This window comes from Gobio gobio, assembly GCF_949357685.1.
Source record: "Gobio gobio genome assembly, chromosome: 13".
Lineage (NCBI taxonomy): Eukaryota > Metazoa > Chordata > Actinopteri > Cypriniformes > Gobionidae > Gobio > Gobio gobio.
The window spans coordinates 27408508-27426991 of NC_137106.1; the positions used below are offsets into that span (position 1 = coordinate 27408508).

Sequence of the window (18484 nt, forward strand, 5' to 3'; positions counted from 1 at the left end):
TTTTGATTCGCCCAAATGGAAAACATATTTACACTGTCTAAATCATTCCCTATCCCCTATATAGTGCACTATGTGCCATTCACTATGTAGAAAATAGAAAATGTGTGAACAAGAAATGACCAGTTTTAGCCTCAGCTTCTATGTATAGTGCAGGGGGCGGTACGCTTCAGTTCCCTTTCGTTCAGTCACTACGACGTACGTTAGTGACTAACGAATGGGGGGTTTCGTTTAGAAGCCAATTATCTTCGAGTATTCAACAGCGCCCAATGGCAGTGCCAATGCCATGGGCATGCGGAATTTGCATGCGTAACTCCGCCCCACCTCGTGGGTATATAAGGAAGTACGCTGGCAACATCGCATTATGTTTCTGCTTTGGAGCCAAGAGGATCTCTTCACTCCTTCAAGCCTGATCTGAGTCTTCGACAGCTTTTCGAGACGAACAGCTTTCCAGAGGCGTTGGTGTTACGGCGCGTTCCAGTGATCATCATACTGCCTGCCTGCTGATCTGCGCAGTGGTCCGCTAGACAGCTGGTGTGTGGTCCCTGGGCGCTTCGGCGTTCTCTGCGAGGCTTCCTCTCCTAAAAGAGCTTACACGTGACGCGTCCTTTTCAGGATGTCTCGTCCGTGTACTTCTGGGTGTGGTCGGTCGTTATCTCCCTCTGATGGGCACACACACTGCCTGGTATGTTTGGGCTTTCAACATGCCCAGGCAGCGTTTGTGGATGAGTCATGTTCCCACTGCGGGAACATGACCATCGCGGTGTTGCGGTCAAGACTCCATGACCTTCGTACAGAAGTGAGAGTCCCCTCTACCACACCCCGATCTACTGAGTCCCAGAGGCCCAGTACTTCGGCTGGTGGTCAGGGTGACCTGACGGTTACGGTGTGGAACAAAGCCCCGACGCTCATGCCTCGGGCCACACCCCCGTCTTGCACACTGCAACCCGCGAGCGTTCAGACGCAGATCGCGGGGCCGGCTCTGGCCCCCCCGCGTGTCTCGTTTGGCGCTCCAGAGGAAGATGCGATGTCGATCACCGCATCACAAGGTGGGCTCGAGTCCTCTGAGGATGATGACTCGGCTGTGCTGCCGCCTTCGGGCGCGCCAGCATTGCCCGAGTCGGACCCAGAGCTGACAGCCATGTTGTCTCGGGCAGCCGCGAGCCTAGGGATAGAGTGGAACCCTCCACCCTGTCCCGAACGCTCAAGGCTCGATGATTGGTTTTTGGGAGCCCGCGCTGACAACAGTCAGTCCCCGCCCCCAATACCTTTCTTTCCCGAGCTGCATGAGGAACTCGCGCGGTCCTGGAAGTCCCCGTTGTCTTCCCGTGACCGTTCGGCAACTTCCTCCGCCTTCTCCGTCCTCGATGGGGCGGCAGCTAAAGGGTACACTGGGGTCCCTCCAGTTGAACGTTCTGTTGCGATGCAACTGTGTCCTCAGAGCGCTTCAACCTGGCGTGGTGATCCTAAGCACCCCTCCAAAGCCTGTCGATTCACATCAACCTTGGTGGGGAAATCGCACAGAGCCGCGGGGCAGGCTGCCGCTTCGCTGCATGCCATGGCGATCCTTCAGGTCTACCAGGCCAGGATCCTCAAGGACATGCACGAGGCCGGAGTTGATCCGGGGCTCTTAAATGAGCTGCGTGCCGCTACCGACCTCGCTCTCCGGTCGACGAAGGTGACCGCACGCTCCCTGGGTCAAGTGATGTCCACAAATGTGGTCCAGGAGCGTCACCTATGGCTGAACCTGGCCGATATGAGGGACACCGAGCGGACCCGGTTCCTCGATGCCCCCATATCCCAGGCCGGCCTCTTCGGCGGGGCGGTTGAGGACTTTGCCCAACAGTTCTCAATCGCCCAGAAGCAGACTGAGGCTATCAAACACGTACTGCCCCGGCGGCCAGCTGCTGCCTCCACCCAGCCGCCGGCACAGTCGCCTCAGTCTGCTCCACGCCGAGGACGCCCTCCTAAGGCTCCCGCCCCTCCCACCCGGTCCAAGCAGCAGCCTTCACCCGGGCCGGGTCGTGGAGGAAGCCGTAGGAAGGCGTCCAAGTCCCCTCAGGCCGCCCCGCGCCCCGCTAAACGCCAGGCCAAGCGGCGCTCCTGAGACGGACGGCTCAGGGATGGGAAATTCTTTCGAGGAGATGGTAGCAGAACCACTCCTTCCCCCGGTGGAGGGCCGGGGGAGAATCCTTTGTTCAGCTGCTGGCCCCCGGGTCAGCAGCACCCTATTTTGGTCAAAGAAAGAATTAACACTCCCATCCCTGAGCCCACAGAGTCCGGTGATGACGGTGCGCGCCACCCACGGGTCCCGCCACTCGCATCCCACTCTGTCGCCAGCCTCCTGGCAGAGCAGACCCCAGTGGAACGTGCGTCCTTCCCTGGTCTCCTCTGTCAGGATGCAGCTGTCAACCATGCCCCCGCACCGGGACGCCCCACAGCCTCCCTTGTCCGGGCCGGTGACGCTGCATCGCTGCAAGCCCACACCGGGTACGTCTGTACTCTGTATGACCCCGCTGGTGCAATTTCTGGATGTCTGGCTTCAGCTTCCAGGGCTGTCCCGCTGGGTCGCGCGGACCGTCAGGCGCGGCTACGCGATTCAGTTCGCGCAGGTTCCTCCCTGCTTCCGGGGAGTCCGTTCCACCATGATCGGGGCCAACGCCCCCGTCATGCGAGCGGAGATTGCCACCCTACTGGCGAAGGGTGCGATCAGAACCTGTCCCTCCAGCCGAGATGAATTACGGGTTTTACAGCCCGTACTTCATTGTACCCAAAAAGACCGGTGGGCTACGGCCAATCCTGGACCTGCGCGTCTTGAACCGTTACCTTCACCGGTTTCCGTTCAAGATGTTGACAGCGAAACGCCTTTTCGAATGCGTTCGTCCACGCGATTGGTTTGCAGCGATCGACCTGAAGGACGCCTACTTCCATGTCTCCATTTTACCTCGACACAGACCGTTCCTACGGTTTGCTTTCAAGGGGCGGGCATATCAGTACGCAGTTCTACCATTCGGGCTTTCTCTGTCCCCTCGCGTCTATACGAAGATTGCCGAGGCAGCCCTTGCGCCCCTTCGGCAGCACGGGGTCCGCATCCTGAATTACCTCGACGACTGGCTCATACTGGGTCACTCTCGAGAGCAGGTTTGCGGACACAGAGATTTGGTGCTCCATCACCTAGCCCGTCTGGGCCTTCGGGTCAACTGGGAGAAGAGCAAACTTTGCCCCGCGCAGAGGATCTCTTTTCTCGGTATGGATATCGACTCGGTCGCCATGTGCGCGCAGCTTTCGAGCGCGCGCGCGCAGTCTCTGCTGACTTCCCTTCGTCAAATCGAGGGCAAGAGTGCGGTTCCACTGAAACTGTTTCAGAGGCTCCTGGGGCATATGGCATCTGCAGCCGCGGTAACGCCGCTCGGATTGCTTCATATGAGACCACTTCAGCACTGGCTACGCGATCGAGTCCCGAGATGGGCATGGCGGTCTGGCACGCTCCGGGTACAAGTGACTCGGGCCTGCTTACAGACACTCACCCCGTGGTCGAACCTCAGTTTTCTACGGACCAGAGTGTCCTTAGAACGAGTTTCCAGGCATGTTGTTGTGACAACAGATGCATCATCCACGGGCTGGGGTGCCATGTGCAATGGACAAGCAGCCGCGGGCTCCTGGACAGGACCCCAGCGCCTTCTGCATGTCAATTGCCTCGAGTTACTGGCAGTACGGTTCGCCCTGCACCGCTTCCGAGCGTTGCTGAGGGGTCAACATGTACTAGTCAGGACAGACAACACGGCCGTAGTAGCGTACATCAACCACCAGGGCGGTCTACGCTCCCACCGTATGTCTCAACTCGCCCGCCATCTCGTTTTGTGGAGTCAGAAGCGCCTGAGGTCCCTTCGTGCTGTCCACATCCCGGGAGACCTGAACCGTGCAGCCGACGAGCTCTCACGGATTCAGCCTCTCCCCGGAGAGTGGAGACTCCACCCCCAGACGGTCCAGCTGATATGGGAACGGTTCGGCGACGCACAGGTAGATCTGTTTGCCTCCCAGGACTCTTCCCATTGCTCCCTGTATTATTCCCTGACCGAGGGCACCCTCGGCACGGATGCACTGGCGCACAGCTGGCCGTCAGGGCTACGCAAGTATGCGTTTCCCCCAGTGAGCCTTCTTGCACGGGTACTGTGCAAGATCAGGGAGGACAAGGAGCAGGTCATGTTGGTCGCCCCGTATTGGCACGGCCAGATCTGGTTCCCAGAACTTTTACTCCTTGCGACAGCCCCTCCCTGGCCTATTCCTCTGAGACCGGACCTCCTCACTCAGAGACGGGGCACCTTTTGGCACCCGCGTCCAGCGCTCTGGAAGCTTCACGTGTGGCTTCTGGACGGGACGCGGCAGGTTTGAGTAGCCTTCCACCTGCGGTGGTCGCTACCATCACTTCCGCTAGAGCTGAGTCTACGCGACGCCTCTATGCGTTGAAGTGGATCCTCTTCGTCACATGGTGCTCTTCCCGCCAAGAAGACCCCTGTAAATGCCCGATCGGATCCGTGCTATCGTTTCTCCAGGAGGGGGTGGAGCGAAGGCTGTCTCCCTCCACCCTTAAAGTATATGTGGCCGCAATATCTGCCTACCACGATCTCCTGGGGGACAAAAAGGTAAGTCTGCACGACCTGATCATCAGGTTCCTGAGGGGGGCGAGGAGACTGAATCCTCCTCGCTCTCCTCTCGTTCCCTCTTGGGACCTCTCAGTAGTCTTAAGTGCTCTGCAGAGGCCTCCCTTTGAGCCTTTGCGGTCGGCCGAGATTAAGTTCTTATCTATGAAGACGGCTCTGCTGACCGCATTGGCCTCGCTTAAGAGGGTCGGGGACCTGCAAGCATTTTCGGTTGACGAAGCGTGCCTTGAGTTCGGGCCGGCTAACTCTCACGTGATCCTGAGACCCCGGCCCGGATATGTGCCCAAGGTTCCTACCACTCCGTTCCGAGATCAGGTGGTGAACCTGCAAGCGCTGCCTTTGGAGGAGGCAGACCCAGCCTTGGCATTGCTCTGTCCAGTACGCGCTCTCCGCGCCTACGTAGACATGACGCAGTGTTTCAGGACCTCAGACCAGCTCTTTGTCTGTTATGGTGGAGAGCGGAAGGGAAGTGCTCTCTCAAAGCAGAGGTTGTCTCACTGGATAGTGGACACCATTGTTTTGGCGTACCAGCAGCAAGGCCGACCATGTCCCCTTGGTGTGAGGGCACACTCCACCCGGAGTGTGGCCTCCTCTTGGGCTCTAGCGCATGGCGCCTCGCTAACAGACATCTGCAGAGCTGCAGGCTGGGCGACACCCAACACATTCGCCAGATTCTACAATCTCCGAGTGGAGCCAGTGTCCGACTATGTACTCGCCCCTACGGGTGGCCGGTAATGGGCCAGGCTCAGGTGTCTTCGCTTGCTCGCCATTCCACTCCCAGGACTGGATACGTGCGATATTTTCCTCAGGTGAGCTCCCCGAGAGCCCTGAGCTCCTCCAGCACTGCTTACGCCGACATCAGTTCAGTCTGCCCTTTTGAGCCCAGACCCTCATTTCCGGCCAGGTGCTCCGTGTGCATGGTTCCCTCCGGCGACCCCCACACGAGTATTTCCACCGTAAGCCTCCTCAGTGAGCAGGTGTCTTTCCCTTGGCAAGTCCCTGCCACCCCTAGGGTTAAAAATCCACCTTCGGCTGGTACCCTAGTGATCTTCCATATGCAGCCCTCAGCGGGTCATATGTGTATTCTCTAAGCCCTCCCTACGGTAGGCATCTTGGCATTCCCTCACTGGGATATGCTTCCCAGTGTACCTTGGTATTCCTGTGATAAGTGGGAGTCCTTCGTCCGTACTAGTCTTACGACAGGGTACTCACACTTACGCAGGGCACTGGATGACAGCTGAGTGGCGTTGTTGTATTGGAACCCCCATTCGTTAGTCACTAACGTACGTCGTAGTGACTGAACGAAAGGGAACGTCTCGGTTACGTATGTAACCCTCGTTCCCTGAGGAGGGAACGGAGACGTACGTTTCCTCTGCCACGTCAGCTGTGCTGCCTGGAACGCGGAGTTCAGTCTTGGCTCCTGCAGCAGTAACATAATGCGATGTTGCCAGCGTACTTCCTTATATACCCACGAGGTGGGGCGGAGTTACGCATGCAAATTCCACATGGCCATGGCATTGGCACTGCCATTGGGCGCTGTTGAATACTCAAAGATAATTGGCTTCTAAGCGAAACCCCCCATTCGTTAGTCACTAACGTACGTCTCCGTTCCCTCCTCAGGGAACGAGGGTTACATACGTAACCGAAACGATTTTAGAGAGCATTTGATTGGACAGAAAATCTGATGAGAAGCTGTGATGTCATCAAAATCATTGATCCATTTTGGCAGAAAAGAGAGACTAAGTTTTTAATGCTTATATCTTCTAAATTCACGTTTTGTCATTGCTTTGGAGCATGCTACCTTATAGATAACAGGAAGACTAACATATTCGTACTAAAAGCCACAAAAAAATTTCATGGGACTTTAAACGATCGTTTAACCAAAAACAAACAAAATAGAATCATTAATTAACTCTTATTGTTCCAAACCTGTAAGACTCTATGATATTTTTAAGCATATATCTTCAGGTGGTGTTCAAAAAGCAGAAAAAGTACCAAACCGTAAGGGTAAAAAAATGAGGAGAGACTTTCATTTTTGGGTGAATTATTGCTTAGTTTTAAATCATTCAGCCAAACAAAATACACAGTGATCTAAAGAATGGTCTCTTTTTAAACTTCAATTTTCTGAAAGATGAAATGCAACAGAGGTCCTTATATAAGAAACCGATAATTAAAAAAAAAAGGAATGGAGATTTACAATGGCAGATCTCAACTGTGAGAGATGGAATCTAAAACAAAAATCCAGAAAATCACATTGTATGATTTTTAAATAATTAATTTGCATTTTATTGCATGACATAAGTATTTGATCCCCTACCAACCAGTAAGAATTCCGGCTCTCACAGACCTGTTAGTTTTTCTTTAAGAAGCCCTCCTGTTCTCCACTCATTACCTGTATTAACTGCACCTGTTTGAACTCTGTTTGAAAGACACCTGTCCACACACTCAATCAAACAGACTCCAACCTCTCCACAATGGCCAAGACCAGAGAGCTGTGTAAGGACATCAGGGATAAAATTATAGACCTGCACAAGGCTGGGATGGGCTACAGGACAATAGGCAAGCAACTTGGTGTGAAGCAAACAACTGTTGGCGCAATTATTAGAAAATGGAAGAAGTTTAAGATGACGGTCAATCTCCCTCTGTCTGGGGCACCATGCAAGATCTCACCTCGTGGGGCATCAATGATCATGAGGAAGGTGAGGGATCAGCCCAGAACTACACGGCTGGACCTGGTCAATGACCTGAAGAGAGCTGGGACCACAGTCTCAAAGAAAACCATTAATAACACACTAAGCTGCCATGGATTAAAATCCTACAGCGCACACAAGGTCCCCCTGCTCAAGCCAGCGCATGTCCAGGCCTGTCTGAAGTTTGCCGATGCCCATCTAGATGACAGGACGACTGCACCATATTGAGGGGAGGATGGATGGGGCCGTGTATCGCGAGATCTTGGCCAACAACCTCATTCCCTCAGTAAGAGCATTGAAGATGGGTCGTGGCTGGGTCTTCCAGCATGACAACGACCCGAAACACACACCCAGGGACACTAAGGAGTGGCTCCGTAAAAAGCATCTCAAGGTCCTGGAGTGGCCTAGCCAGTCTCCAGACCTGAGCCCAATAGAAAATCTTTGGAGGGAGCTGAAAGTCCGTATTGCCCAGCGACAGCCCCGAAACCTGAAGGATCTGGAGAAGGTCTGTATGGAGGAGTGGGCCAAAATCCCTGCTGCAGTGTGTGCAAACCTGGAAAAGAACTACAGGAAACGTATGAGCTCTGTAATTTGCAAACAAAGGTTTCTGTACCAAATATTAAGTTCTGCTTTTCTGATGTATCAAATACTTATGTCATGCAATAAAATGCAAATTATGCAACAATGCAACAATGTGATTTTGTTTTAGATTCCGTCACTCACAGTTGAAGAGCACCTATGATAAAAATTACAGACTTCTACATGCTTTGTAAGTGGGCAAACCTGCAAAATCGGCAGTGTATCAAATACTTGTTCCCCCAACTGTATTTATATGTATATGTGTGTGTATATATATATATATATATATATATATATATATATATATATATATATATATATATATATATATATATATATATATATATATATATATATATATATATATATATCCTATTTATTTTTAGGTATATGTTTTTAAGTAATGTTTCTTATGTAATGTAATATACATTGTTTTTATGTGTTTATAAAAAAAGAGGCTTAAAAGTCACGTCTCTCTCACTCCCTCTCTGTCTTACACACATAAGATAAGGTTTCTAGTGGTGAGTGAACTGTCTTTGGTTGGAAGGTAATTTTAAAAGTCACTGAGAGTCAGATGTCTCTAAATGAGCCCTGATTCAAACCTTTATTTCCTGTACACAAACACAGTGCAGCTGGAATAAAACTCCAAATAAAATGTATTGTACATACCTTTTGGTCCAAAGAGAGTTCCATAGCAGGGTTTATGACAGTAAGGCAATCCATCATGCTGTTAGAGAGAGAGAATATCTTTATTAGTCCATTTTAACTTGTCCATTTTTAACAAGTCCTATTTTACTGAATTTCTCACTGTACAAATGTATTGTTTTTTATAATGTCAATAAAACACACTAAACTAAAACTGAATTGAGAAAAATATTCTAATTGCATTAAGTGCTGACAACTTGAACAAATAGAAATGCACTCAACTATTCAGACTTACTACCAATAACAATTATTGTTCTATAAAAACGCGTGTTTGTAAATATAAAAATTTGTGCTTGACACTCTGCTACTTAAACCTGAATTTTCAAGTAAGGTACATTTTCAGAAGTGTGTGAGGGAGACAGAATGAAAGAGAGAGAGAGAGGCTTGTGCCGTGCTGGATTCATTAGAGGTCATTGTTTATCCTTCTGTTCCTTCCTGCTCCTCCCAGACTGCATAAAAAGACCCAGTCAGGCTCAAATCGGACTGAAATCCAAGCCTCCTTAACACAGAGACTATTCACACACACACACACACAGGTCTGGGTCACTGTCTTTTAGCCCCGTTTTCACCGAAATTAACCGGAACAATTTGTACCAGGAACGTTTTTTCCCCCATACCTGCTACTGTCTGCATTTCCACTGCGGTCTAAAGTACCGTGAAGATTAGGCAAATTAGTCCAGAGATGTGGGACTGCGCGTGGCTGCTCCTCCCAGTCAGCGACGGACAGTAATCATTTTTGCGCGATACTGTCTGCAACAATAACAAGTATGGAGGATGTGGGGACTCTCCATAGACGTAATGTTTTTTATACTGTACAAACTGTATTTTCTATCCCCTTACACTAACCCTATACCCCTAAACCTACCCATCACAGAAAACGTTCTGCATTTTTAGATTGCTCATTCTGTATGATTTATAAGCTTGTTTTCTCATGGGGACCTCAATTTAGGTCCCCACGGTGACAAGTCCCCATGAGTTAATGTGCATTTATGTGGAAGTCCCCACCGGGATGGGAAAACATGGACACATACACACCTCTATTTTAGTGTGCAAGCATTTAAGTGCGCGTGTGCTCAAAAATGTAAAGCCAAAATAACATGCTAAACTGAGAAAACAGATATTTGTTCGTTTATATTTACTACCATCATCATCAGGCATTTTTATGTATATTTTATATATTATATTAAAAGCAGTGTCTCTGTTGTGACCAGCTAAAAATACAGTTTGTGTTCCCACTGAGAGACATTTCCCAAAGAAAAGAGTTTGGGGAAAAAAGGCAGTCGACACCTGCAGAGAGTGAACACCAACAACACAACCTCCTGCTGTTTTGAACACAATAAGAGAAAAAGAGCACACACAGTTCTCAAAAGAAGGGGGAAACAGTAACGTTAATAAAAGAGAAGGGCTAAGTATATCCTTCAGTGAAACAATGAAGAGCTGTTTGTCCATCCATTTTTATCAATGAAAAAGCAATAGAACTTACCTTAATTAAACTAAAGCTGTGTGTGACTGTTCTTTTTGTGTGCATGCAAGCGTGAGCGTGCTGAGAGAGAAGGAGGGAGAAGAAAGAAAGGAAGAGTAGCAGAAAGGCAGACGATTGTTTTCTGGTTTGAATGAACACTATCTTTGTCCCTTAATAGTTCTGTTAAAGACCCACAGTAACACTGTGTGGGAGGGAAAGTGCAAATGCTTATGATATGATACAGCATATGATACCTATATGTTCAGTAAAGCTATTTGAAATGTAGAAGCTGTACCGTACTAAAAATGCATTTGAAAATGACAGATTACTGCCATTTCTCCATGAATTTCATTGCGGTTAAGAATATTATGATTTACATTTCCTGTTAGAGGCAAGTAGCAGTAAAGCCCAAGACTAAAAGAATTTGTTTCACTTCCTGTTAACACAGTTAGTCAGTCTTCACCCTGCTGTTCTTGTCTGTCAATCTCTTGTCTGTTCATACTGTAAAAAATGACAGAATAAAGCCAAATCAAATGCTTTTTGTAAGGAGTACCGAGGATATTTATTCCTTGTCCTTTCGTTCTTTGCTATTTTGATGTTCAGGGTTCAGAGGAGTATGGGAATGGCTTTATGTAACCGTTTAAAAAACAAACAAACATGCTAATATTTTTTCCCTTCATTATTAAATTGATAAATAGTAAATGTAATTGTAATCTCTCCCTGACAGCGAGAGAACATTCTAGACGGATCAAATGAGGTTACTATAAATACTGATTATCTGTGTTTACGGTCATTGTAGGACTTTCAATTCCTCCTTAAACTTCTACTCTTGATGAGTGACAAGTCTACGGGTGGAGTGTAGACTTACAGAGGGATGGATGAACAATCATTTAACCCAAACAGGCACAAAAGACATCTCAGATCACTGATCTAGAAAAAAATCTATTACAAGACCATCGAACTTGTCAGGACAATAAGAAGGAGGGAGGAAAGAAGGAAGAAGAAGAAAGTACAATGATGGGCACTGAAATGGGCAAGGACATGGATGACCTAGAATCAGTTGAGCTTTTAAAGTCGGTGGTGTGATCTCCTGCTAAATATGACATTGAGGATGTGCAGCCCACAAATCTGCAGACCAACATATATAAAGAAGCAGGACATCCAGAATCCCATTTTTCTGTCATCAGGGATCATGTCTGATCAAAGAAAGAAAGGAAAGAACAAAAAGAAAGACAAAACAAGACAGACAAAAAAGACAGACAGACATACATAAAAAAGACAGAAAGAAAGGACCAAGACAAGCCAGACAGACAGAAAGTAGAAAGAAAGAACTCCCAAAGATCAGAGAGCAAGTTTTCATTAAAGGTCCCATGGCATGGCATTTTTCTATTATTTTATAGTGTTTCCTGAGGTGTACTTATATTGTTAGTATGATTTTTACATCATAAAATGTCATAATTTAGAAATAAAAGGCATTTTGTCTATACTGCTGTTTGCCCTGTGGCTGACTGCCCTGTTTCAAGAGGCGTGTCTGCTGTGAGACTTCAGTAAAAACGCCCACTGTTGTGATTGGCTGACATCTTTGCATTTGAAATGAGCGGAGGGGGCGTGGTTTAACGAGGTCTACGACGCACAAGCTGCTGCCAGAGAGACGGATGGACCTGAGTTCACTTCACATCAGTTCTCTCAGCATGTCTGAGTTCAGGGTGAACTGTTGTAGTTACCAGAATATACTTCAGGTTATTAGTTTATTTCTAGTCGGAGGGGCTGTCACTCATGTCAGAAAGTTAGTAACCTTAGTAAATTATGGATCAGCGCTGACTCGAGACGCGAACCGTTTAGAACGATTCAGTCCGATTTGGTGAACTGGTTCGGTTCACTAAAAAGAACCGATTCAAAAGAATGATTCGTTCGCGAACCGGACATCACGGAGACGGAGCGATCGCTAACAAAGTTATTTATAGTAACTACTGAGTTGTGAGAGCGCTGTCTGTCAGCGCGAGTTTATTGTGTTTGTATCTGAGAGTTCTGAATAAACACGAGTCCCAGTCACGCCGAGTCCATCTTCATCATTATTCTACCAACTTTACATGCAATGTACCATTACAGCAAGATGAACGAGTTAGTAAGTTTGATTAAAGCATTATTTCTAGATATGTTCCAATCATATGAAAAGCGTCAGTGACGCGCATTGAGTAACTTACACAGCGCAAACAAAGACACAACAGCAGTAATCGAATGTAATCCAGTTTATTGTGGGGAAAGCTGGCTAGCCTAGCCGGATACCCTCACGCTTACCCCCCTTCTGCTTAATCTCATGCCGCGTTTGGTGCCTCCGCTGTGGGCCAGATGCAGTACTGGGGGTCGGGGATGTTTAAGGCCGAGCTTCGGCGTGCCTGAGGTTTATCTCTAGATGTGGCTCTGCCGATGTTTAGCAGAAACTCCCGACTGTATGCACATTTAAGAACAGATAGACGCGACGAGGACGTACAAAAACACTGACTCACAAGATAGAAAACACGAAAACACCGCTCTGTCGGGAGAGAGAGAAGCCGCAGTGTGTGCAAGAATAATAAATAATTAGCTACACATAAGAAATCACTGATCACAGATCAGAAGGAACTGAAAAAAGACTTCTGTTTTCATTTGTACATCCAAATACTGAGAAACTGCCAGCATTCACTCGTTCACAAGCAATGATCTGACTCGAGCGTTTGCATGGGCGTGCCAGATTCTCTGGGCGGAGGAAAGGGAGGGAACCGTTCCTGCTTGGACGTCAAACCAGGAGACTTCAGGATTGGCTAGTCTGGCCTGTCATTTTCTCAAAGGCAGAGAAAGACAGCCAGAACTCGGTTTTACACCGATCAACATTTCTATCCACTTGGGGACAATATTCAGGCTAGGGGAACTCATATTAATGTTGAAATACTTCATAAAATGAAAAATTCATGCCATGGGACCTTTAATGACATCTCAGCCTGCAATATCAGCTTTAGTTCTGCTTACCTCCGCATGGCCTCCAGGAGACAGAATCTTACTACATCGTTCACATTTCAGACAGAAGCGATGCCAGTTTTTCCCCAGAGAGCTCACTTTCTCAGCTAGAACAGGGAGAGAGTGTAATGTGTTATCTGATCAGTGTACTGAGGTGACAGATTTAACATGCAGTGATATAATGTACATCTAAATTACACACAATGCTGATAAACTTCTATGTTTGGCCACTTTGTTGCAGCTCAGTCAAATTAACTTTTTTCTAAGTGGGTGGTTCTTGGCTAAAAAAAAAAACACTGCTAAGTGGATCAGCCTATATGTCAATAGTCAAAAGCATGACTTTGAAAGATTAGCTTAACATGGTCTTCTTGTTCTATGTTCTGAATTGAAAGAAAGCAAGAAAAAAGAGAAATATCAAGCATACACTGCCATTCAAAAGTTTGGGGTCATTAATATTAAATAATAAACAAAGATTTAATTCAGCAAGTATGCATTCAAAAGTGACAGTAAAGACAGAAAAGTTAATTTCAAATAAAACTTGTATTCACCAAAAACCTGTATAATGGTTTCTGCAAATGGGTTGCGTATTAAGCAGCACAACTGTTTACTTTACATTTGATAAATGTTTATTCAATACCAAATCAGCAAATTAGAATAGATTCATTAATTAATTAAACATATATGCTATTTTAAACAATACAAATACAAATATTTCACAATATTACTGTTTTACTTGTTTAGCTTATAAGTGAGCATAAGAGAAATCTTTAAAAACAAAACAAAAAAATCTTTCCGACCCCAAACATTTGAATGGTAGTGTCCTTAAAATATTTATTTATATGACTTTCATAATTACTGTTACTGTAAAGTCATAGATCTTTTCAGGTGAGTCCAGCTCAGCAAATGCTGAAATACAGCTTAACACAGCAACTACAATTGTGTGTGTGTTGGTGCATTTATGTATATCGAGATATCTATAAACAGTACTTACAAGAGCTCAGAGAAAGAGAATCCACACAAAATACTAATTCTATAGGGTGGGGTCTGTATGTGTGTGTTTACAGCTGAACAATGCAGCATCAAAGCAGAGGAAGAACAAACTGGACCTTCTGAAGAAAAGCTCCAAATGGAGATCCTGTTTCAAGGCAAACCCTGCTGAGTCAGATCTGCTCCTATCAAGAGGATGTTGAAAAGTGCATCTTATCTCCGACCTTCTAATCTTAACTAGCAGTTTTTGTGCATAATCAAATGAACAAGCACTTCACTGATAGAAGCTAAGCATTGAAAAAGTAGAAACTCTACCATTTAAACGTTTGGGGACAGTAAGATTGATTTTAAGATACTTTGTTCTTTTAAACTTTCTATCCAATAATGAATCTTTAAAAAAATGGTTTTACAAAAATATTAAGCAGCTCAGCTGTTTTCAACATTGATAGTAAATATTATAATGATTTCTGAAGGATCATGACTGGAGAAATGGCTGATGAAAATAATATTTTAAAATGTATTCAAATTGAAAACAGTTATTTTACATTGCAATATTTCACAATATTACTGTTTTTACTGTATTTTTAACTACATAAATGTAACTCTTAATGACCCCAAACTTTTGAATGGTAGTGTGTGCTGATCTGCAGCCTTTAGTAATGTTTTACAACTTCCATTGCACAAAACTGCTTGCGCGTGTTCTCTAGCTCGTCTATCAGATCCTGAATTTAAAATAACTAAAAAAAATCAATAGTTTGCTATGAGCAAACACACAGTAAACAGCCATGGACTTTGAAGCACAGGAGTAAGAAATACAGAAAGACACACACAGACCCACAAAAAAATCGAATAAATAAATACAATTATTTTTATATTTTCTGGACAAAATACATTAAACAGTAAACACATTTGGACCGAATGCAATGATTGGACAAACATTTTAGATAGAAATGGCTTATTCAAAGGTAATAAAAGATTCATTATGTCTTTATACACCACTGAAAACATAGTTATGTATATTATAGGGCTGCAACTAACGATTATTTTGATAATCGATTAGTTGGTCGAATATTTTTTATTTATTTATCGATTCATCGGATAAAAAGCCCGTTTTTCCTTTTATTGTCAAAACACACAATTCCACATCCTGTCCAATGCTGTCATTCAAACAAACATGTCAGCTGAGTGCTATGAAAACACATAGTGAATATATCTACCCTTACAAAAATTAACCATGGTTTAAATTGAATAAAACAAACAAAAATAATATTAATAAATAAATAACAGGGTTATTGTAGTTATTCCATGGTAACCACAAATTAACCATTGTTTTGCTTCAAATCCATAGCTTATCTAAATGGTATTTGTGTGGTTATACAAATGGTAATCAATACAATACAATACAAAAACATGGTTTTATTATAATTTTTGTAAGGGTATGTTTGTTCTACAGCCTACATTATATGCAAAAAAGTTACTAAGCAAAAGGAGATTAAATCCCTACATTAAAATGATATTAAACAAACACAAAAAAACACAAACTCAGTGTTAACAGATTAGAGGAATGTTCTGCAGGAACACACACACACTCAATAACTGTTACTGTCATTTCTTTATCCTGTAGAAATGTCTTACATTTAAATTCAAATTACACACTGTTATCCCTTTACAGTTACTGCTCTTAAAAATACTTGAATTACATGTTGACTTTTAAATTTTAGCGTTCAACAGCAGATATTTTAGCTAAATTCATGTTTTTGCGCTGAATATTAATTTTCTCCCTGTCGACTGCGTTCTTTCTGTTTGACGCGCATGCGCGCGCACACCAGCACACGTTGAGTGAAGATTGAAGTTCATGCAAAATGGAAATACTCGTGTGAATTAGTAGCATTTACAGATGAGGATATAACTACTGTTTTCTATATAGATCAGTGGATATAACCTGTAAAATTAACGTTTTGCGCCGAGGATGCAGACACACACACATCTGTCAAAGCGCGTGACAGGGTATGTTAAAAGTCAATGCATTCACTTAAAGCTTAAAATAAACAATTCATATTGTTTTGGGCACTTGGATCATGTACCTTTTCTGCAACAGCTCCACTCCACTATTTCTAGATACACATGTTGTCCATAAAAATTCGTTATTCAGTCCTGTAATTTGGCACGAATGGTGGAAGCTTTGTGTACAGAGAGCAGACCCGACTAATCGATAATGAGAATCGTTAGCGATGATTTTCATTATCGATTATTATTGATTTTATCAAATAGTTGTTGCAGCCCTAGTATATTATATTGCATTTCTGTCAATAGATCCTCATAAATATTACACACGGCACCTTTAAGATTTAAAAAGTTCTTCACACTAAGAAAACAATTATTTTTAAGAACTGTTGACTGAAAGGTTCTTTGGGGAAACAAAAATGCTTCTTCCATTGTGTCGCTGCGAAAACCTTCATAATTTTTAAGAATGTAGTGATACGAAAAAAGAGCTATAATATGATCCAAAAAAACATTTGCCAGATTGACATTGTGCATGTGGGGAACTAAACCCACCATCCCAAAACCTTACACACTAACCAGCCAACATTCCTAGGGTCTGTCTCTCTCTCACACACATTCCATCACACAAAACTAGTCAGGTCAATCAGAGAGCACACAGAGTCAGACATTTTCAGAAGTCTAGGCTCAGTGGGGATTTCAAATCATCAAGCTGACATCTCCTGTTCAGCACAGCCAGAAAGACAGTTACTCCATCCGCTAACCTGCAACAGTAGCACAACAGCTCCTCTCACTTTGTTCAAGAGTCCCTTGCCAAATTCTTACGTAACACTGTCATCCAATTCTCTTTTCATGGGCTACAGCATTTACTAACCCTTTGGCTACTGGATTCCAGGACAGAATACTAAACAGGAGCATATAACGCGACAATAACGGGACAGACTAGGAAACATCCTCCAATGTGTTTGTGGGAGCGTCGGGGTCACTTGTGCTTGACCTACAAATAACAATACTTCTGCACAGGCTGCAAGATTAAACTTCATCTTTTTCTTGAGACTGACAGTTTGAGGTCCCAGATATCCCTATGCTGTATGTGGGAAAATTCATAATAACAATTTTGAAATTAACCTATTATTTTACCCTACATCTTTTCCTCTGACCCAGTTAAAACTAGACAGATTAATTTAACCAAAACAGACATACTTTTCAGAATGTTTCTCAAGGACATCAACACCATGCACTGTTGTTTGGGACTGGAGTAGTAATAATACAGCTGAGAATATTAGTATATGGAAATGCATTGCTTTTATTTATATCAAATCCCAAACAGTAGAAGCACATCAATGAAGCAGGCTACTTATAAAACAATTTGTTAAACCGTGAAATGTAACTATTAAACTGGTATGAGCTCTTCAATAGCCCAAAAAGAACTGCTTATAACCAAATGACTATAAAACAAATACACTTTTCAAACACTTATGTAACTCTGCCAAGATTTGCAGAAGTGTATTCCTTTTTTTATTGTTTATTACCTTTGACCTTTCAGAACATTATTCAAATGCCCAGCATTTTGAGTCAATTAGTCCAATCCAATGATTTAAAAATAACAATGAAATGAACTTGGCTTAGACTTCTGATAAGTGATAATTATAGTGGAAAACTCTCACCGAAAAACACAGTCTTATCGCATCTTGGACAAATGGACGTCATTCTCTAGAAGAGTCTTTTTGCCACGCAGTTTCGGTAGGTTTGTAGCCTGTCCCTCAGCGCCGCTGCACACTGTGTGCAACACAAGTCGAGCCGCCGCGTTTATTTAACTTTAAAGAGTCTCCGTTCTTGTCTCATGAATAATTCATACATTGCGTGACGTTCGACCAGTAAACTCTGATTGACTGAAAGCCAGCTAATCCTACTATGGTGAAGGAAGACTTGTAAATATTAATTAGGAAACGTGACTGAACGCTCCAAGGTTACCAAGCAACGTCAGCTTGACCTCATTAATATTCATAGCCTTCGCCATAGTAGGATGCGTTAATTCGCATCGGACAGAGCCATAGAAAAAACAACGTTTTCAACGGCTCTGCGTGGCACAGTTACACACTGTTCCTCATTGGTCAAGCCAAAGGCTGTGCCGGCTTGACCAATGAGGAATGTTTCTTACACGTCAATCAAAGCAAAAACGTACAAAGCTCATCAAACCTTCCCGTTTTTCATTCCTGTTTATTGTCAAAATTCAAAAGGTGTCATAAGTCTGTTGTTTTTGTCGTATGAATTGCTGGTATTATCATTAAAATTAAAATAAAAACAGGATTTGAGAGTTTATGGGTAACACATGGGTAAGTAGGCTACTACATTAACACTTCAGCTACTACTATTAACTAATATAGAAATAAGCTTAACTAATCAGT

The 18484-nt window shown here is 44.5% G+C and overlaps 1 protein-coding gene across 1 annotated transcript in view; it reads right to left on the reverse strand.

Moving 5' to 3' along the window:
* crip3 (cysteine-rich protein 3) overlaps positions 1-17970 on the reverse strand; it is a 34526-nt gene extending 16556 nt beyond the window's left edge. The window contains exons 1-3 of the mRNA XM_079833342.1: positions 17744-17970; positions 13101-13195; positions 8597-8654 (exon numbers count right to left, since the gene is read on the reverse strand). Of these exons, the coding sequence (XP_079689468.1) occupies positions 8597-8654; positions 13101-13195; positions 17744-17786 (196 nt within the window). The 5' untranslated portion in view covers positions 17787-17970. The remainder of the gene's footprint in view (positions 1-8596; positions 8655-13100; positions 13196-17743) is intronic.
* Between the last annotated feature and the right edge of the window lie 514 nt (positions 17971-18484).